At 40.7% G+C, this 22,591-nt stretch overlaps 1 protein-coding gene across 1 annotated transcript in view; it reads left to right on the plus strand.

Moving 5' to 3' along the window:
• The window catches only part of mef2d (myocyte enhancer factor 2d), a 297,569-nt gene that overhangs the window by 215,512 nt on the left and 59,466 nt on the right, over nucleotides 1-22,591 (plus strand). The window contains 2 exon segments of the mRNA XM_034174391.1: nucleotides 9,428-9,650; nucleotides 11,998-12,054. Of these exon segments, the coding sequence (XP_034030282.1) occupies nucleotides 9,428-9,650; nucleotides 11,998-12,054 (280 nt within the window).

A 22,591-nucleotide genomic window follows, 5' to 3' on the forward strand; every position in this document is an offset into this window, starting at 1 on the left:
AGTCATTGCTGGAAAAGCTTTGATCAACCAAAAGTAAGGATCAATGAAATAAAGAAAACAATGAAATAAAGTATAATCACTGAAAGGAATTGAAATGCAAGCTTAAATTGTATGTTTTGTAAAGCACTTAGAGGCCTAACATGAAACTAGGGCTGCACCTAATGATATTTTTTTTTATCAATTAATCTATTTTTTGATTCATCAATTAATCTATTAATTGTTTTTTTAATAATCTATTTTTTTATTACTGGAGTATTATGAGGAATGAATTTACCAAAATCACATCTTAAAAGCTTGTCATTTATATCACAGTATATGAAACAAACATATGTATGTACAGTGGGGCAATAAATTATTTAGTCAGTCCCTGATTGTGCAAGTTCTCCTGCTTAGAAAGATGAGAGATGTCTGTAATTTTCATCATAGGTACACTTCAACTGTGAGAGACAAAATGAGGAAAAAAATCCAGGAAATCGCATTGTAGGATTTTTAAAGAATTTATTTGTAAATTATGGTGGGAAAATAAGTATTTGGTCAGTAACAAAAGTTCAACTCAGTACTTTGTAACATAATCTTTGTTGGCAATGACAGAGGTCAAACATTTCCTGTAAGTCTTCACCAGGTTTGCACACACTGTAGTTGGTATTTTGGCCCATTCCTCCATGCAGATCTCCTCTAGAGCAGTGATGTTTTGGGGCTGTCGCTGGGCAACATGGACTTTCAACTCCCTCAACAAATTTTCTATGGGGTTGAGGTTTGGAAACTCGTTAGGCCACTCCAGGACCTTGAAATGCTTTTTACGGACCCACTCCTTTGTTGCCTGAGTGGTGTGTTTGGGATCATTGTCATGCTACAAGACCCAGCCACGTTGCATCTTCAATGCTCTCACTGATGGAAGGAGGTTTTGGCTTAAAATCTCACAATACATGGCCCCGTTCATTCTTTCCTTAACACAGATCAGTCATCCTGTCCCCTTTGCAGAAAAACAGCCCCAAAGCATGATGTTTCCACCCCCATGCTTCACAGTAGATATGGTGTTCTTGGGATGCAACTCAGCATTGTTCTTCCTCCAAACATGATGAGTTGAGTTTTTACCAAAAAGTTGTATTTTGGTTTCATCTGACCACATGATATTCTCCCAATCCTCTTGTGGATCATCCATATGCTCTCTGGCAAACTTCAGACGGGCCTCGACAGTGGTCTTGTATGTCTTCCATTTTCTTACAGTTTCTCCCACAGTTGATTTATTCACACCAACCTGCTTGACTATTATAGATTCACTCTTCCCAGCCTGGTGCAGGTCTACAATTTTCTTCCTGGTGTCCTTCAATAGCTCTTTGGTCTTGGCCATGGTTGAGTTTGGAGTCTGACTGTTTGAGGCTGTGGATAGGTGTCTTTTATACAGATAAGGAATTCCAACAGATGTCATTAATACATCAGTAACAGGTGGAGGACAGAAGAGCTTCTTAAAGAAGAAGTTACAGGTCTGTGAGAGCCAGAAATCTTGCTTCTTTGTGGGTGACCAAATACTTATTTTCCATCATAATTTACAAATAAATTCTTTAAAAATCCTACAATGTGATTTCCTGAATTTTTTTTTTCTCATTTTGTCTCTCATAGTTGACGTGATGAAAATTACAGACCTCTCTCATCTTTCTAAGTAGGAGAACTTGCACAATCAGGGGCTGACTAAATACGTTTTGTGGGCCACGTTGAAATATGACATACTGGAAGCAGTGTAACGTTACATTTAACAGCAGCAACAAACAAGGGGACAAAAAGTAAACGGGATGGCACCATTTTGCTCCCGCTGCCATCTTGAGAAATTACACCAGGATGTTTCCTCTTCAGGTGCTTTAGCATGGCTGTAGTACTGCTGGATGAGCAATTTCTTACTTTCCGAATTTGCAGAGCACCATGTTGTTTGGTCTGTGGTTAAAATACTCATACTTTAGAAGAGCGTTGGTGAGGGTTTTTTTTCTCCTCCGCTTCAGCTGCATGCTCTTCGGAGTCCAGACTACACACAGCCATATTGCAATGTGTCAGTGCACAGTAAATTTATATATTTACCGAATCAATGTAATTAATTACATCAGCACATTTCCCAAGCCCTACATGAAGCAACTAAAATAGAAGTATTCATCATGAGTTTGTGTCAATGCAACATTCTTGTTTACAAACATGCCAGTCACCCTCATGTTTGCTGGGCATATACATACATAAACCCTTCTGGAATGTAATTTGTTAAGAAAGTCTTTGATCATGCACATATCAAAGGTGGCATCTTCTTTTTCAGACAATGTATTTCTCACACAAGATAGTAGTTCTGAAAAATTATGGTGCATCTAGAAAGTATTCACAGCACTTCACTTTTTCCACATTTTATGTTTCTATGTAGGCTCTCAGTTGTCCAGGTGGTTTCCATAGTAGAGAAGCTTGAATCTTTGACTAAACTGGGTTGCTTGACGCGAGGATGTTTCGCTTCAAATCGCAGAAGCTTCCTCAGCTAAAATTCTTGCTCTGGTATTCTGATTTCTGTCTGACCCTTGTAGAGAAGAAAAAAACAGAAGCCACAAAAGCTGGAGATTTTAAACCTAACCAGACACCTCCTACCGAGAGGCAGACGGCTATTGGCTAGTGACTAAACAGTCTTAGCACCCTCCTGATGACAGGGTTAGCTGTCCCTCCTAACGATGGGACTGACGCCTCTCCTGATGACGTGAATGACTCATTACCATGAACAAAAGACTGAAACTGCTTTGATCTGAGTACTCCATTGTAAACAGGGAACAAAGCATGTCTCAGACCCCTCCCCGGTTAAGGCTGGGTTTAAACTGTTTCACATAGAATGCCTCCTTCACCCCTCTCTTCACCATTTCTTCTCTGGCTAAGATTTTAACTTCCTTATCCTCAAACGTGTGGTTAGTGTCTTTAAGGTGGAGATGAACTGCAGACTGTCCACTGGTGCCCTCTCTGTGGTGCTGGTATAGCCTTATGTGTAACGGTTGCTTAGTCTCACGTATGTAGTGTTCGTTACAATTTTCCTGACATCTGATAGAAAACACTACATTGCTCTGTTTGTAACTAGGGATCCTGTACTTAGGGTGAACTAATTTCTGTCTCAAGGTGTTAACAGGTTTAAAGTAAACTACCAGAGCAAGAATTTTAGCTGAGGAAGCTTCTGTGAAACGTCCTCGCATCAAGCAACCCAGTCCGGTCAAAGATTCAAGTTTCTCTACCACATTTTGCTATGTTACAGCCTTATTCCAAAATGGAATAAATTAATTTTTCCCCTCAACATTCTGCTCACAACACCCCATAATGACAACATGAAAAAAGGTTTGTTTTTTTTAATTTTTGCAAATTTATTAAAAATAAAAAAAAACAAAGAAATCACGTACATAAGTACTGACCTTTTGCTCAGTTCTGTGTTGATGTGCCTTTTACAGCAGTTACAGCCTCAAGTCTTCTTGAATATAATGCCACAAGCTTGGCACACCTATCTTTGAGCAGTTTTGCCCATTCCTCTTTGCAGCACCTTTCAAGCTCCATCAGGTTGGATGGGGAGCGGCGGTGCACAGCCATTTTCAGATCTCTCCAGAGATGTTCAGTCAGATTCAGGTCTGGCCTCTGGCTGTGCCACTCAAGGATATTCACAGAGTTGCCCTGAAGCTACTTCTTTGATATCTTGGCTGTTTGCATAGGGTCATTGTCCAACTGAAAGATGAACCATCTCTCCAGTCTGAGATCAAGAGCGATCTGGAGCAGTTGTTCATCCAGGATGTCTCTGTACATTGCTGCATTAGTCTTCCCCTCAATCTTGACTAGTCTCCCAGTTCCTCAAGTTGTTCAATCTAATTCAGGTCTGGGCTCTGGCTGGATTTGCCCTGAAGCTACTCCTTTGATAGCTTGGCTGTGTGCTTAGGGTCATTGTCCTGCTGAAAGATGAACCGTCACCCCAGTCTAAGGTCAAGAGCGCTCTGCAGCAGGTTTTCATCCAGGATGTCTCTGTACATTGCTGCATTCACCTTTTCCTCAGTCCTGACTAGTCTCCCACTTCCTGCCGCTGAAAAACATCCCCATAACATGATGCTGTCACCACCATGCTTCACTGTAGGGATGGTGCCTGGTTTCCTCCAAACATGATGCCTGGCATTCATGCCAAAGAGTTCAATCTTTGTCTCATCAGACCAGAGAATTTTGTTTCTCATGGTCTGAGAGTCCTTCAGGTGCCTTTTGGCAAACTTAAAGGCAGGCTGCCATGTGCCTTTTATGATTGAGTGGCTTCTGTCTGGCCACTCTGCCATACAGTTCTGATTGGTGAATTGCTGCAGAGATGGTTGTCCTTTTGGAAGGTTCTCCTCTCTCCACAGAGGACGTCTGGAGCTCTAACAAAGTGACCGTTGCGTTCAGGTTCACCACCCTGACTAAGGCCCTTTTCCAGCTGTAGGAAGAGTCCTGGTGGATCCAATCTTCTTCCATTTATGGATGATGGAGGCCACTGTGCTCACTGGGACCTTCAAAGCAGCACACATGTTTCTGTACCGTTCCCCAGATTTGTGCCTCAAGATGATCCTGTCTTGGATGTCTACAGACAATTCCTTTGACTTCATGCTTGGTTTGTGCTCTTACATGCACTGTCAACTGTGCGACTTTATATGTAGACAGCTGTGTGCCTTTTCAAATCATGTCCCATCAACTGAATTTACCCCAGTTGGACTCCAATTAAGCTGTAGACATGACTCAAGGGCGATCAGTGGAAACAGGATGGACCAGACCGCAGCTTTGAGCTTCATGGTAAAGACTGTGAACACATATTAGTTAGGTTTTTTATTATTATTATTATTTTTAATAAATTTGCAACACTCTTGGAAAAAAATATTTTTTGTGTGTGTAGAATTTTGAGGGAAAGAAACAATAAATTTAATACATTTTGGAATAAGTTCGTAACATAACAGAATGTGGAAAAGGTGAAGCGCTGTGAATATGTTCTGGATGCACTGTATACTTGTGGAATGTAAGAATGTGATTGCTAAAAACACAAAGAGAAAAGTCTCCTGACTATCAAAGGATATTGATGCCAATGTTTGTGCACTGGACAGTCCGTTTCCTTTGAGAATGAAATGTGATGGCTTCAGGCCAGCATGTGGATCTCTTTCACTGCACACAAGGAGCACACTAAAAGTAAGTTGTTTTGGCTTCTCCCTTTTTTGCTCAGGTTTGCCACAAACAGATCCAACATGGCTCTGCATGTTGATTTGGCACAAGTTTTATGCCGGATGTCTTTCAGTTAGTCCTATTTTATTTTGTTTTTGGAGTAATTGCAATAACAACTTGGCCACTATTTCCTCCTCATAAATCAAACATTGGGAGCAACTGATTTGATTGTTTGGTCATATAACTTGGTTATTAATTTTATGTTTTATAATTGGAAAATGCCTTAAAATGCGTGAATAAATATAATAATAATTTATTAGACACCCAAGCATAACAGAAATTCACTCATATCACCAAACTCATAACAGAAAAGTCAAAAACAAAAAGAGATATAAGAAAATAAATCAAATAATGAAATAATCAAATAAAAATGAATGATGAAGGTTCTTATTTCCACTTTGTGTTAAACTGTTGTTTGTTAAAGACCATAAATCCCTTGTAGTCCATCCTGGATATGAGACAAAATACCCTTCAGTCCTCTAACCATTTAATTTTTATAGCTCCTAATACTCCGTATTTACATGCTACATCCCTTTTCACTAACTCTTACCACCCATCCATCCCTCTATTTAGCTGTCCTTCCTCTTGCTGCTTGGCCAGTGTGCAGTGGTGCGGTGCTATTAGCTGCTGTCTTTATGCGCTCTGGTCACGACTTGCAGCATTTTGTCTACACTCTCACCAAATTCATTTTTTTTAGTATGCTAGCTGAAGTTTTAATTTCGCACAGGAAGTTTATAATTGATTATCTCTTTTCTCAGTAGCTATGAAAAACAGTTTCTCTCTTTCGCTATCTCTGAATCGGTAAAACAATTAAACATAACAGGTTCTCATCTGATTCAGCTTTACTATCAGACCAACATATTTCCACTTTTTTTCCTTTGTTTTGTTTTCTTTTCCTGCTCCTTCCATGTTCATCCCACAAAACAAAACCAAAAGGGGGGAAACCACATTAGGAACAGGAAGGCGCCCTCATCTTCCTTCGCATGAAACTGGTCCCAGACAGTAGGAGTCCAGAACAGCACAGTACAGCAGTGGCCCATATTCTATATATAGAAGTCCTTCTTTCTGGTTGGAACAGGGTGAATTGGGTCAGGTGCAGGCACATCGCTGGACAACCCCAAGTCCTTGTCCTTGATTTTTGTTGAAGTCCTATTTTATCATGTCAAGTCCTGCACCAGTTTGTCATTTGAGAAGCTCTCACTGCGTGTAGTTGCTAACTTTGCATGTGGTGAGCACAAGTCAGATGGAACGTGACACAGTAACATGCTGCTGCGGCATGAGATGAGAAAGGTGACACTGCTTTTTGGCCTTTCCACCAAGTCACCTTGCGTGTTAACACTGAACGTGCGTGTGTGTGCAAGTGAAAGATTTGATGCCTATGTCTGATGAGAGAATTAATTCACAAAACAGTCTATTTATACATGGAAGAAAATCTGTTCATTTTAGCACTCAATAATGGTGCTTTTGCTTGTTTTATTTTATTCCCCACAAACATCTGATGCTATACACTATTTTTGTTTTTTCTCCAACTGTGGACGTAATATTTTACGCAATATTATATGTAACTTGAAGCCAAAAGAATACTTGACTATAAAAGGTACATTAAAAAATGGCACGATTTGACTCGATCCGCTAATGTTGTTAAACACAACTCAAGATTCATGTTTAAATTTTCACTTGTTTAGAAACAGGGTTTTCCAGATGAAACTAATCAAGCATTATTCAGTGATTTACCATAAAACATTTTTTATGCCCATATGAAATCATGGGGGGTGGAGGGGAGTTTGGATACTGTGAGTTATTTTTAAGTCAGATTAAAGTTCAATGTTGGGAACTAACATTTTTGTTAATGTTGAGTTAGGCCTGGGTGATTTGGCCTAAAAATAAAATCTCTGATTTTTTTCAGAAATAATTTGACTTTCGATTTTTGTAAAAAAAAAGAAAACATTTAGTACAAATGACAAAGATAATTTTATCACAAACAGGCCATACTAAAATACGAAATGGGGACTGCTAATCATGAAATGGGGGTAAAATGTAATGAAATGGAGCAGAGTGAACCAGACTGACTTCAAATAATTACGTACTTTTATTTAATTGTTTAGCTTTTGTTTTTTGTGAGATGTGCTCAGTCCATGTAGTAGGGGCAAGTGCGTCATCTGGTGTTCAAGAGATGAAACTTCAATTAATGGGTCAGTCTGCTCCATTTCGTTAAGTTTTACTCCCATTTCGTTATCAGTCTCCATTTCGTCCCATTTAGTTAAAAAAAAAAAAAAAGTAAGAAAAGTACTTAATTGAATCATATTCGGAGTCAGTCTGCTCCATTTTGCTACGTTTAACCCCCATGTTGTTATTATCAGTCTTCATTTTGCTCATTTGCTTAAAAATTATTAAATAAAAGTAATTAATTGAATAATATTTGGAGTCAGTCTGCTCCATTTCGCTATGTTTACCCCCCATGTCGTTATTATCAGTCTTCATTTCGCTCATTTGCTTAAAAATTATTAAATAAAAGTAATTAATTGAATCATATTTGGAGTCAGTCTGGGTCAGTCTGCCCCATTTCCTTACTTTTTACCCCCATTTCATGATTATTAGGCTCCATTTCACCCATTTCGTATTTTAGTATAGCCGCACTTGGGCAAATGATTCCACCAGAGTAAAGCTGCTTTTTAGCGGGACCTCGTAAAGTGTGGCATTTCTCCCACGCAGCTGGATGCCTCTGTTTTGGATGCTGGAATAAGTTTATTGTGCGGCTGCGTTTTGTTTGCAATGGGCTTTAGTCAAACTTTGCAGCGTGCAATCACCATGTTTGTTGTTGTGTGAAGAAAACGGGACGGGGAGGAGGGAGCTACGGAAGGTCCTGGGGACAAAAAGGTGCACCGCAGCAAGAGGAGAAAAAACTCAAATTTTTTATTTTTTAAATCGACCACAACAAAAAACTTGAATTAATCGATAAAATCAATATATTGCCCAGGCCTATGTTGTTATATTTTTTTCAGCTTATGGAAACTTTCTTGTACAAGAAAGAATAGGACCCGAATGTTAGAATCAGGAAAACATTTGAGAGGAAAATAATCTTCAAGAAAAAAGTTATTATTGAAACCAGATCTGTATTCCATTCAGTTAGTTTGTTTTAATTCTTTTAAAAGACTGTGACTCATGAATAGACATGCATCACTTTGTAATCTAGAGATTTCAAGCAAACTAGCGCGTTGCCCATGAGGATCCATGGGCTCTAAATTGGGTAGTGTTTATAAAATAGGTACCTGATATTTTTCAAAGGTGGTAATAAATTATGCAAAGATTCTGTAATTATTTGGAATGTCGTGTGAGTCCAGAATGTAACCATCAACGTCCATTGTTCACTGTTGTGAGTTAATATCCATAGTTTCTCCAAAAAATATTAGTCCTATCAACATTCAGTTTTGGCGTTCTTCGTTGACTCAAAATACATAAGCATACCAAATGGCAAATATCAACTCTTCCCAGTTTGTCCGTGATCGAAGTTATACACACGCATACATGTACACAGAGGCCACTTGGCTTTTAATATGTAGATCATTTTGTTTGACTCTTGGATTCAGTACTTTAACGTTTCCCATGATCCCCCTGCAATTCCCAGAATGCACCGTGTCACCAGCAGAGTTCCATCGTTTCAAAGCCATGTAAACATTAGCTAGCGAGGATTGTGAATGGTGCATATCCAGCAAGTTCACGAGTGATTATGATGATGGCATGTTCTCCCATGTTGAGAGGGTTATCTAGAAGAGGTGTAGCACCTATGATGGACTTCTGCCATGCACCGATGTTGTCTTGTTGTCCATACTTCATGAGGTGTGATTACATTGTGCCCTGAACCGGAACTCTGCTAAAACGGACCTCTCACGTGAGTCACGGACCAAGAGACAGCGCAAGATTCACAACTGCGAAATGGCAAATTGTAGTTTTGCAGGTGCAGCCTCTGTATGCCATTGTTTTACATCAGAGACGAGCAGTTAAGTACTTCTAGAGTTATTAAAGTTGTGTTTGGTTTTGGAATGACTCTTCTTATGTGATTGTTTTCGTTTAAATTTATTTTTGTTTGCTTGCAGGCTTGTTGCACTGCCACAGATCACTAACTGCACACCTGTCCATTCTGCATTTGTTTATATGAAATGTTACTCCTCTCCGCACCTAAGTTCTGCTGTCCTCTTGTCTGTCTCACCAGTCTACTGTCCCACAGCCCACCTTCTCCATGCCGGTCACCGTGCCCGTGTCCAATCAGAATGTGGCAGCTCTCCAGTTCGGTAACAACCCCGGTGGTGCCCTGGTAACCACCACCTCCTTCGTCACCTCCACCCTTACGGACCCCCGTCTCCTCTCGCCACAGCAACCAGCTCTGCAGAGGAACACTGTGTCCCCAGGGTTACCACAGCGACCAGCCAGCGCAGGTAACACACAGCTTGATTGGTTTGATCACACAGAATTTTCATGTTTCTGTAAGATTGTTTATATTTTTTCCACTCCACTGGAGAGGTGTGCCTAATAAAAAAAAAGTCAGTTTCATTTAAAATATGACATAGTATAAAGATTGTTTATAACCATGCTAACTGGTAGCGCAGACTTCAAGATCATCAGCGTGCACCAGCAAATCATCTTGAAAATGTCAGAACTCGTGCTGTCTTGTTCTGCAATGCCAAAATGGTAGGAAGCGATGTGCACAACGAAAGCCTAGGGGAATGTCCATTGTATCAGCAGCAAGTCAGTCAGCCAGCAGAAAATGATCGTTTATAAACTGTCAGGTGACAGTGGTTGCAAGCTTTTCTATCACCTCAAATCAAAACATCCTGTGGATTTATGAATAATGCAGAAAGATGTGTCCCGCAATAAAAAAAATGCACACCTGCAAATCAGGTCCGTTTTTGTTTTCTTTTTGCAGCTTGGTTTTTATTATAGTTCTTGACTGTGTTTTGTTTTTGTTTTTTTTTTTGGGGGGGGGGGGGGGGGGTTCAAAGACTGAAGTTACTTGAGAAAACGTTTTGCATTTTTTCAGTTTAGTGCAATTTTGCACAGTGGATGAACTCTACATGCCTCTGTACTATGTGAAATATTTTGGCGTAATACAGTTAAGCGTACAGTCATAGCTGCCACGTTGTACGTATACTAGTGCTTTTCTACTTTGCATGGATTTACATTAAAATTTTAAGAAAAATGAATATACTGTTTGTGCTTTAAATTATATAAATTTATAATTTCATATAAATTTTAGGCCATACCATCTGGCCCTACTTTGGAATCTGTAATGTTAGTGTGATTGTGTATTGATGTTATGTTTAACTTGCATAGCCTTTTACCTGCATGTGTGGGTATATACTGGTTACTTGAACCCATGCTCATTGCCTTCTGTAATGTCAGAAATTCATCATTTCTTTGATTTAGGATGGTACATGTCTGTATGCTGTAGCTGCCAATCCTTTACCCTCTGACTAAAAGGATTTGTGCCCCATTTTTGCGTCTCAGACAAGGTTACTTATCAGGCTTTGTACAGACCAGTTAATCTCATTGTAAGTCAGAATTAGGTGATGTAACGTGCAACAAATGCATTACAGCATCTTTCATAACATGCTGTTGTTGAAGGTAGGAGGGTTTCACATAGCAGTAATGGACGCCCCCTTTCCTCTCTAGAATGTCAGCAGAGTGAATGCTCCTCTCTATTCAGATATGATTCCTGTATTATGTTGGAATCTATTCATCACGTCTGCCTGCTGGTGTTTTGTCATCGCATCTATCCAACAGTTTTGTTTGTTCTGCAGTTCTTTCTAAAAGGTCTTTGAGATGAAACTTGATTCTGAAGAGTAGTGTCAGTTGATTAAAGGCTGTGGCTTCTCATCCAGAAGTTGGTCGTTAAGCCTGGGAGCTGGCCGTACAGAACACACGGGTATTGGTTCTAGTTTTACGCTGTACAGTAAGCGGGCAAGGAGATTAAGAAGTTATACAAACCTAAATCCAGTGTGTTGTATGGGATTAAAACCCTTAGTGTGAGGCATCATGAGAGGCGTAACTGCCGGACTTTCAGTATGGGTGCCTGTAATTATTCAAGCACAGTATGCTGGTAAATTCTTTCCATAAACTGAACAACACGTATTGTACTTCAGAGCAATTTCATTTATGACTCCCTGTTCATAGTGTACTTAAACACCATTTGCTGCAGGCTGCTGTTTAGTTACAGTTGTTTTCCTGTACATATTTCCTCACCGCTTCTATGGGACATAGGTTGCGCTTGTCCAGTAGAACAAAATGTCCTTCCTTATAGACTCAAAGGCATTAAGGATGGAAGACACAGTCTGTATCACCTGCTATGTTAGCATCAAGATGTTGAGCCGAACCATAAGGCCCACTTTCAGGCGTACTGTCCATCTGCCGGATCAGACATCACAGCCTTAAACATTATGCCTTAACAACATTATGCCATAAAAAAATAAAGGACAAACATCTGATTAAGGAGGCAAACTAAATAAACATTACAGACAAATGTAGTGTACTTTTGAAATAATATGCAATTTTCTTTTATGTTACACTGATAAAACAAATCACATTTGGGATGATGCTTCATTAGATCTCGACACTATTAAAGTTTAATGCGGTACTCCACAAAGTGAAGTATTGGTAGCAGTATCACCTACAGTGAATATTTAATTTTATAATATTCATATTTAATGCCCTTATTGTTCATTGATTCATGTCTAATCTAGTTTTATGAGCTTTGTTTCCAAATCATGCTGTTTTCTCCTGGCCTAGGTGCTCTCTTAGGAGGAGATCTGGGAAACTCCAATGGAGCGTGTCCAAGTCCAGTCCGTAAGAAATAATTTTTTTTTGTTTTTCCATCGTCTTTCTTTTGCCAATGGCAAAAATATCCTCTCATATAGACAAATAATTTACTGTTGTCACATTGTACAGCTCTCTGTAAAACAAGATGCCATTTTAAAGGGCAAGATGTGCGAGTGTGGCTTACCAGCAGAATTATGCTAAATATCTTGTGTGGTAGCAGAGTGTTGCTTACACATACATGTACTGAACCCAACACACACACACACACTCACTGACTCAGGCAGTTACAAACATACAGGCATGAAAGCACCTGTTGACTGTTGACAGCTGAGGGTCACATACATGCTGCTTGTCCAAAACAGAATGCATTTCAGGTTGTCCAAGGTGACAAGAAAGGAAGATGAAAGAGAGGATCAGAATGCGACAGAAAAAGGAAGATGAAAGAGAGGATCAGAATGCGACAGAAAAATTAAATTTATGAAGTATGATAATATTATTTAATTCAGTAATTTGAGAGTATATCGTTAAGTGATTTCAGGGGTTAATCCCTGCCTTAAATGCCAGACACTTCAAGGGTCTCGTTTAATTTTTCAAACACTTTTTAACTCCTTGACATTGTTTTAATTTTGAAATCGTCTTTGTTTATTTAAAGGTATCCCTTCAGGTTGAACTAAAATTCCACTCAGGATTTACTGGTATGGTAGATAAACTTGACCTTTCTGTTTGCTGTGCTGATTTTGTCTTAAAATTGACTTTAGTCTTGATTGTCTCGATGAACTGACAATTGATTTTTAGCCAAGTCTGGCCAAGTCACAAGTAGGCAGTCTGGCTACAAAAACAGACAGCATGAAAACTCGGCATTACCATTACCACTGTTCCTCTGCATCTTTTCATATAAAATAATTACTGGCTGCTATTTTCTTGTTTAAAATGACATCTATAGAACCTTTAAGGCCCTTTAAGGAAGAAAGTCACTAATCATCGAGAAAAGGTGGATGAATGAGCCTGCACTTCTCCCATCAACGAAAGACTTGCGAGTACAGAGCGCATAAAAGAACAAAATAAAACCAAAACTTACAAAAGAAAATCGAAGCGAACGGCGACCTTGCTGCTTTCAACAAAATCAAAATGAAACATTCATGATGACGTGACTTGACAGCAGGTATCAGACCGAGCGCCGGCCTGTGATCAAGTCTGTATCCACCCTGTACTCTCCACAGCACCTGCAGCTGCGAGAACTGGTTGTCTTAACAGGTTTGTCTTCACAGCTGCAACATGCGTGCGCACACACACGCTCCATCCAGAGACGGCTACAATGTACGTGCGCACATAAATAGTGACAGTAGTTGATAAAATGTTCTTCCCACTATTGTTTCTGTATAACAACGTTGCTTTTCATCCCACACATGGACGAGTCACATTCAGCTTGTCTGAGCTTTAGTTATTGATCCGTTCAGATATCGTCAACGTTCGTGCAAGATGTCGGACTTGGGAGGTTGGATGACAATCAAACGGAACACGGACGGTACAGGAACTACACAAATGATGAGGAACCATTGAGACAGTAAGCAAAACGGAATACAGACGAATTGAGGTTGTCATCGGGATTCGTTCACATTTTTCAACAGTTTGAAAATTCTGACGAAGCGCTAGCTACAGGAACGAAGCTGGACGATGGTTAAATGCTGTCTCCGAAAGTCAACGCAAGTCCAGATTTCTTGTTTCCTTTAAGAAGCACTCCTCACCAGGTAGCTTGCTTGGTATCTGGCAAGTTAAAGTTTTTTTTCTCTCTTCTTCAAGGTGGTGAGAGTTAAAAAAAAAACAACAAAAAAAACAGGGGTGTAAACATTAAAGTCTCATTCACAAAAATTCTACACTCTTTTAGCGCTGTCAGGTATTTTACACAAATACAAAGGAGGTGAAGAAATTTCATTTTGTCAGGTGAAAGGACTAACTTATTTGTACAGTGAGGCATAGCTTCTGTTTGTGGAACAAAAAAAGGGAAAAGGATGCTTTCTTGTGCACAGAACTTGGCAACAATTTCACTGCAAGCCTTTCAGAAAAAACTGACAATAGATCCTCAGGTTTATAAATGCCAGCTCTATAAAAACTGAAGATGAAAACTGGGTGAAAACTGAGCTTCTGTGCAAAATACCCTTTGTCAGATTTTTACTGTAATAACATTATCAAAGTGAAAATTCCACTTACGGCAACACTCACGGCCCTCCATAGCTTATTATTTTCCCACGTTTACCCTCTGCTGCCCCACCCCCACCATCTCTGTCTTTCACCTTCTGCTGCCTTGCCTGCTGCCTCCCTCAGCTGTTCCCTCTCATCTTCTCTGTGGAATAATCTAGTGCCCCACCCCATCCCCCTCTTCCAACTGTCTCTTGTCTTGGCACACGAGTCTCCTCAGAGGTGACTTTGACACTGGCCAGAGCTCTCCCCTTAAATCCCATTAGCTGGGACAGATACTGCCAGCTAGCCCACAGTAATAGTTATGGTGGGAAGCTTTTTCTCTACACTCACTTGATAAAGGACGAGGTGGGTCAGGAGAAATCGATACATTTGTATTACCTCAGCTGCACTGTATCAGCGGGATACACTATGGATGTTGGTGTTTCTGGAGTATACATTAAGAGTATTCATATGGCTTCACTGCACAATGAGTAAAAGTTTGTCTTCCTTTAGTATGCTTCATAGTATTGGGTGCCATATTGGTGACTTGCATTCACTGTTTTCCACATACATCTGGATCTTCGCGCTGCAGATTTGCATGTTGCCTTAGGGGATGTGGCCAGTCCTTTCTGGATTAGGATGGCAAACTGTGTGCACCTGTGGAAACCATCACTTCTCAAAAGTGAAGGTTTTCATTTTAATCATGTTGTTTTTCATTTGACACAATGGCTGGTCCTTGTGGAAGCTGACTCCTTTGAAGGGACTTTGCAATCCAACTTGGAAATTTTGAAGTTGCTTTAGGAAATTTAAAATGCATTAAGGTTGGAAAACGCATTGCAGACTCGTCATCTGCCTGTGGTTGTCATGTTTACTTCAGGGTATCTTCTGTCAACTTTGCTTGCTTTTGCTGTGTAAGATATTTTAGGTTTTGATTGTGACCATTATGTAGTTCTGTTCCATTCACATGCACAAGCCACACATGACAGTGTTCAGTGAAAATGGTCATCTTTACACTCTGTTGTCATTTTTTGTGCATTTTCCTTCCTGAAAAGTCTTAAATAATGATCTTATGGCATTACACAAGTGGTGAGCATGCACAGAAAGTTCAGCCTGTTGAGAATTGGTCATCTGACAGTATTTGATATAATAATTATGAGGCACCATTGCACGTTAGTTTGCATTGGTTTGATCGAACACTTTTTTTTTTGCATTACTGCTTAATGCAGTCTGGTGTCTCTCTCCCTATCCCACTGTGCTACTATTAGCATTATTTTCAAAATAAAAGCATTTCCTTTTTTCAGAAACAAGTCGCTCTTATGTTTCCAAAAATCTCTTTCAGAAAAGTTACGTCTTATTGTATTCAGGGTTGTTTTGGACTAATATTGTATTATTATTATTATTATTATTATTATTACTTATTTATTTATTTTTGAAGTTACATGAACCACAGCAGCTGTTCTGCAATGGATGATTTTGAATTGCATCCTTGTACGTACAGTGTAGTCTGTGTTGTCAGAATAATCCTGCATGATGTGGTGCATCCGGAAAGTATTCACAGTGCTTTACTGTTTCCCCATTTTGTTAGGTTACAGCCTTATTCCAAAATGGATGAAATTCATTTTTCCCTCAAAATTCTACTCACAACACCCCATAATGATAACATGAAAAAAAAAATTATTTTTTGCAGATTTATTAAAAATAAAAACTAAGATATTACATGTACGAGGTCTGTTAGAAAAGTATCCAACCTTTTTATTTTTTTCAAAAACTAGATGGATTTGAATCATGTGCGCTTGCATCAGACAAGCTTGAACCTTCGTGCGCATGTGTGAGTTTTTTCACGCCTGTCGGTTGCGTCATTCGCCTGTGGGCAGGCTTTGAGTGAGCACTGGTCCACCCCCCTCGTCGGATTTTTATTGTTTAGGAATGGTGGAGCGACTGCCGCTTTGTTCCATGAAAATTTTTTCAGAAACTCTGCCAGACAGCCAGATGGAAACCATTTGGAAGATTCAGATGGCTTTCGGTGAAGATTCTATCGGTATCACACAGATTAAGGACCATTAAAACTGGATTAAAAATGGCCCACGGAGGCGGAGGGCGCACCGTGCCCCGAGCGGCCATCGACAGGCTGGAACGAGCAGATCACTTCTAAATTTAAGGCTCTGTTGATGCAGGACGTCATGTGACTAGCAGAGACGTTTCAGAAGAGGTTGGGATCAGCACTTTATCGGCACATTCCACTGTTAAAGGAGATTTTGTAATGAAAGACGTGTGGACAGATTCACGTGTCGGGACGCAGCCGCTCATGGCGCTGGACAAACAACACCTCCGTGTGGGAAGTCTCACACGACAAGTTGGAACATGCCCAGCTGTTAAACAATTTCTCGAATCCGTCCTCACGTCTTTCATTACAAAATCTCCTTTAACAGTGGAATGTGCTGATAAAGTGCTGATCCCGACCTCTTCTGAAACTTCTCTGCTAGTCACACGACGTCCTGCATCAACAGAGCCTTAAATTTGGAAGTGATCTGCTCGTTCTAGTCTGTCGATGGCCGCTCGGGGCACGGTGCGCCCTCCGCCGCCGTAGGCCGTTTTTAATCCAGTTTTAATGGTCCTTAATCCGTGTGATACCGATAGAATCTTCACCGAAAGCCATCTGAATCTCCCAAATGGTTTCCATCTGGCTGTCTGGCAGAGTTTCTGAAAACATTTTCATGGAACAAAGCGGCAGCCGCTCCGCCATTCCTAAACAATAAAAATCCGACGAGGGGGCTGGACCAGTGCTCACTCAAAGCCTGCCCACAGGCGAATGACGCAACCTACAGGCGTGAAAAAAGTCACGCATGCGCACGAAGGTTCAAGCTTGTCTGATGCAAGCGCACATGATTCAAATAAATTTAGTTTTTGAAAAAAACAAAAAGGTCGGCTAGTTTTCTCACAGACCTCGTATATCATCTGTATTAACAGCCTTTGCTCAATACTTTGTTGATGCACCTTTGGCAGCAATTGCAGCCTCAAGAATTCTTGAATATGATGCCACAAGCATGGCACACCTGTTTTTGGGCAGTTTTGCCCATTCCTCTTTGCAGCACCTCTCAAGCTCCATTAGGTTGGATGGAGAGCGTCGGTGCACAGCCATTTTCAGATCTCTCGAGTTGTTCAATCTAACTCAGGTCCGGCCTCTGGCTGGATTTGCCCTGAAGCTACTCCTTTGATATCTTGGCTGTGTGCTTAGGGTCATTGTCCTGCTGAAAGATGAACCGTCATCCCAGTCTAAGGTCAAGAGCGCTCTGCAGCAGGTTTTCATCCAGGATGTCTCTGTACATTGCTGCATTCACCTTTTCCTCAGTCCTGACTAGTCTCCCACTTCCCTGCCGCTGAAAAACATCCCCAGAGCGTGATACTGCCACCACTATGCTTCACTGTAGAGATGGTGCCTGGTTTCCTCCAAACATTTTGCCTAACATTCACACCAAAGAGTTCAATCTTTGTCTTATCAGAGCAGGGAATTTTGTTTCTCATGGTCTCGGAGTCCTTCAGGTGCCTTTTGGCAGACTTCAGGCTGCCATGTGCCGTTTACTTAGGAGTGGCTACTGTCTGGTCACTCTACCACAGAGGCCTGATTGGTGGATTGTTGCAGTGGTGGTTGTCCTTCAGGAAGGTTCTTCTCTCTCCACAGTGGAATGCTGGGACTCTGACAGAGTGACCATCCGGTTCTTGATTGCCACCCTGACTAAGGCCCTTGTCCCCGATTACTCAGTTTAGATGTGCAGCCAGCTCTAGGAAGCAGGGCTGTGAAAACTCCGTGGATCCGCGGGATTTCATCATGGGGAGGGGGGCAGGGGTGTTAGTGTTGTACTCTTTAATCGTGATCGTTACTGAGTTTTTAAAATGCTTATTGCAAAGCATTCCTTTTTTATGACATTATGCAAGTTTTATAAGTCCGCTGACACTGATCTGTGCGTTACAGATACAAATCAGTTTCCTTGGATCCGCGGAGTTTCGAGGAGAATAAACGCCACTCAAAGCCGGGCTGTTACGACAGTTGTCGTAAAGCGGGACTGGTTGGTTGCTGCGGTGACAGTGTGTGGCTCCTGTGTGAAGCTTAGCTAAAAGTAGCATGTGGACATCGCAAACTTTTAGAACTTTCAAGTTTTTAAAAGAAGAACTTTGCAGCATGTCTGTGTCACGGAGCGACATCAGACAGAGCGAAGATGGCTAGAAAGACTGTTTGAAAAAGTCTGATAAGGACAAGAATCCGTGGAATTGTTGCTGGCTTCATCAACACACCTGAAAAATTAACCGGAAAAGCGAACTGGTAAGAATTTTTTTCTCTCTCTGGAAAATAAACATTGTGCTGTTCAAACAGAATTTCAGAAAAAATGATGTGCCTTTTTTTCCTTTAATTAATGTAGACTTTCTTTCATTGGAAAAAAAAAGACATTGTGGCTTCGAATGAATTTAGGCTACATGAATTTACGCAACAGTGTAAATTATTAATGTAGACTTTTTTCATGGGAAAAAGACATTGTGGCTTTGAGTGGATTTACAGGAATTTACACAAGAATGTGTGGCTTTTTTACTATAAGGTATTTTATTGATACCCTGATTTTTAAAATAGTCTACAATCTTTAGCTGTGGTTTTTGAAATGCTGTAACAGTCTTTTCAGTCTTCATGAATTTCATGTAGTTTAATTGTTCTGAGTTAAGGCATAATTTGGTTTACAATTAAAAGGAAAATCATACCAGGCACTACTTCCACGTCATGTTCTGTTATTTCAACATGATCATTGACGGTTCAAATGAAAGGTCGAATCTAGGATCATTTAGATATACACCTTTTCTTTTTTTTTCTTTTTTTTTTGAGATTTGTTCTTCCTGGAGATATTGAAAATGTATCAGTAGATGAAAATTTAATTTGATTTCTGAGGCCCCATAAGGCCCTGCACCCCAGCTCCTCGGGGGGGTGCACCCCCTAGACCTCCTGCGAATTTGCCTCGGATTTCACAATTTTCATTTCACAGCCCTGAGGAAGAGTCCTGGTGGATCCGAACTTCTTTCATTTATGGATGATGGGGGCCACTGTGCTTATTGAGAGCACAGTGGACTGCAGTTAAGCTGTAGAAACATCTCAAGGATGATCAGAAGAAACAGGAGGCACCCAAACTTCATGACAAAGGCTGTGACTACTTAATAAATTTGCAAAAATCTAAAAAAGAAAGCTTATTTCACATTGTCATGTTATGTGGTATTGTGTATAGAATGTTAAGGGAAAAAAACTGAATTTCATCCGGTTTGGAATAAGACTAACATAACAAAATGTGAATACTTTCTGGATGCACCGTATACTAAATACAAATTGCTTTTTTTTTAAATCTGACTGGATGTTGGAAGCTTATGTAACTTAGTTGTAGTCTCCTTTTCATTCTTGACCCAGTCAGCTTCACTGGATATGAAGAAATTAATTCCCCTGAACTCCATTAGTATTAAAATGGGACACAGTGTCAAACTCAGTAGCTTCCCTCCCTGTGTGGACAGTGCTCCTTCTGGTGGTAGTGTGGTGGGACTCGAGAGAAAATTAAATAGATCCTTTTCTGTAACCCCACCAGTCAGTAAAGCATCTTGTAGTAGGAGAAAGAGATGTAACATAAACACATTATTAGTAAGTCCCTTTGGCTGCTCCTTGTTTTCACTCGGGGTCGCCACAGCAGATCCAGTGCGGTTCTGCATGTTGATTTGGCACAAGTTTTATGCCGGATGCCCTTCCTGACGCAACTCCACATTACATTTAGAAATGTGGCAGGTGTGGGGTTTGAACCGCAAACCTTCCGCACTGAAACCAAGAGCACTAACCATATGTAGACTTGTGCTTTTCCGTAGTGGTTATTTCATTGTGTAGTAACAAGGTCATTTCTGTGGTTGGGTGTTCTTGTTAGAGTCCCTGCAGCTCAGTCTAACGGAGTCACGACTCCTTCGTCTGTCGAAACTCAACACCCTCTCGTGCCAAAACGCAGCTCCGGTGACCTGATCGATGTTGCAGCCTGCTCCTCCCTACCTCACTTTTTCACCTTTCCCTAATTCTTATCCTTTATAGTCGGCCTTTATTTTCATTCTCAAATGTGATTTCCTTCACTCACTTTATTTTTGCTTTTCTTCCTCCCATCCCTTATTTCTTTTCAGCTGTCCTGTCTTTTCCTCTCCTCTTTGTTTCTCCTCTCCCTCATGCCATTCTCTTTAGTCTCACTCATTCCTGTCCTCAGTCCCCTCCCTCATCATCTTCTCCTTTTCCTCTCTTTGATGTCTTTTGCCATGTCTCCTTTTGTCCTTTTTTCTTTGTTTATATTCATTCCCTTTACTTCATCTCTCTTCCCTTCTTCTGTTTTCTTCTGTTCCCTCTCTTGTCTTATTCATACATTTTCTCCTGTCTTAACTTTGTACGTGTCCAACTCCTCTTTACACCCCTGCTTCTCCCACCTCATCTCCTCCTCTTTTTGCTCGTCCAGTCTTTTCCGCTTGCTCTCCTCTCCCTCCTTCTCTCATTTGTGTCATTCTCAGCTGTTGTCCAGGGACTCGGTGCACTAGGAATGTCACCATTGACGTCACCCGGCATGCCACACATTCCCACGCCCGATCTCATGTAATAGGAGACGCTCACACAAACACAGAGAGGAGCACATGTTAAAAGACACTTTTAAAAGTCCATGCAAACACTGGATGAGCAAAGAAACAAAACGGACACACTGACCTGTGTCTGTGTGACTCACTCATTCCATCTGTAAACAAGCGCACCACGTGTGTCTACGCATGCACATGCACACACACACAGTTTGCTATACCTTATTTCGGCTATACTTTTTTTTTCCTGCACCCTTTTTGTCTTCTATAAGTCCTCTGTCTCTGACTTCTTCCATTGCTTTACTGTTGTTACATGGCTTCTTTCTTCCTTGCCTTTTTCCTCACTTCCTCTTTCCTTCTACAGTTTTTCTTCCTTCCCTAGTGCTTCTTTTCTCCTTTTTATTTTCTCCTTCCTTTTGTAGTATTGTTCTCTGTTTTGTCCTTGCCTATCTTATGCCACTCCTCCATTCTTCTTCCCATTTGAAATGTTTTTATGTTTCTATTTTACAGAAAAATAATAATGTTTTGTTTGTTTTCCTGTTTAGCAGAAGTCACGAAGAAAAACCAGTCAGTGATTTAAATGTCTCTCTTTGCACAGCGTCTTTGCCGGCTGTCGTTCCTCCCAGCTCCTCCTCTTTTCTTCATCATAATCCTCATTCTTTCTCTCTGTGTATACCTAAACCCCTGTTCATCACCCTCCCCTTTCTCACCCCTTCCATTTCCTCACCCATCTGTTCATTCTCACTTCCTTTACTGCTGCCTCCATGTTCTTCCTCACCTCTCCTCCCCTCTCTCACCCAGTGATCTGATAGTAGAGAGGTTGTTGTGTTGTCAGATTTAGCTTACACATCCTGTGTGTGTGTGTGTGTGTGTGTGTGTGTGTGTGTGTGTGTGTGTGTGTGTGTGTGTGTGTGTGTGTGTGTGTGTGTGTGTGTGTGTGTGTGTGTGTGTGTGTGTGTGTGTGTGTGTGTGTGTGTGTGTGTGTGTGTGTGTGTGTCTGTGAGTGAGTGAGAGAGAGGGAGATGGGAAAGTCCCTGCTGTCCCTCTTTCTTCACACTGACTGGCTCTATATTTGTGTCAAACGCTTCTTTTAACCTCGGCATGGGTAGGCCGCTGTCTGCTGGAAACATGATGTCATGACACCCATAAACACCCTCCAACCTCTCATGTCTCTGTGGTGATAATGGTTGGTCTTAATTTTTGATATTATTTCTCTTATCTGTTCAAAAGTCCATAAGCAAAGAGGAAAACTTTTTTTTTATTACCAATATACGGATTATGCAAATTTTAAGGACATATCGCACGTTTTTTAACGTCCCAGTTAGTAACACAACATCGAAGTGCTCATGATTGTAAATCTCTCCGCGCACATGCATTAATAATTAGTGGTATCTGATGCTTTTTTTTATTGCTCTCCCTGAGTGAGTTAACAGGTGCATTTCTGTCTTACTCTGCAATTCTCTGCAATTCTCTGCATTTCTCGGCGTGTGACGTTCATTTTAGAATGAGCAGAAACATCGCGATGGCTGACAGAGAGAAACAAATGCAGTTATGTCCGATAACAAAGCTTCTGAGCTTTTCTTTGAAAATGATGGCTCGGAATTGGAGAGGAGATAATACATTTCACCCCGAAACGCTTAACTTTTTCAGAGTCTGTCTTGTGACATGCTGTTTGTGTCACAGGATGCTGGTTTACTGCTGCTGTGAACATGATGGATGTGGACTGTCTCCACCACTCTGTTTTTACATACTGCCTGGACACGCACATGTA

Source organism: Thalassophryne amazonica, chromosome 7 (genome assembly GCF_902500255.1).
Source record: "Thalassophryne amazonica chromosome 7, fThaAma1.1, whole genome shotgun sequence".
NCBI classification, from domain to species: domain Eukaryota; kingdom Metazoa; phylum Chordata; class Actinopteri; order Batrachoidiformes; family Batrachoididae; genus Thalassophryne; species Thalassophryne amazonica.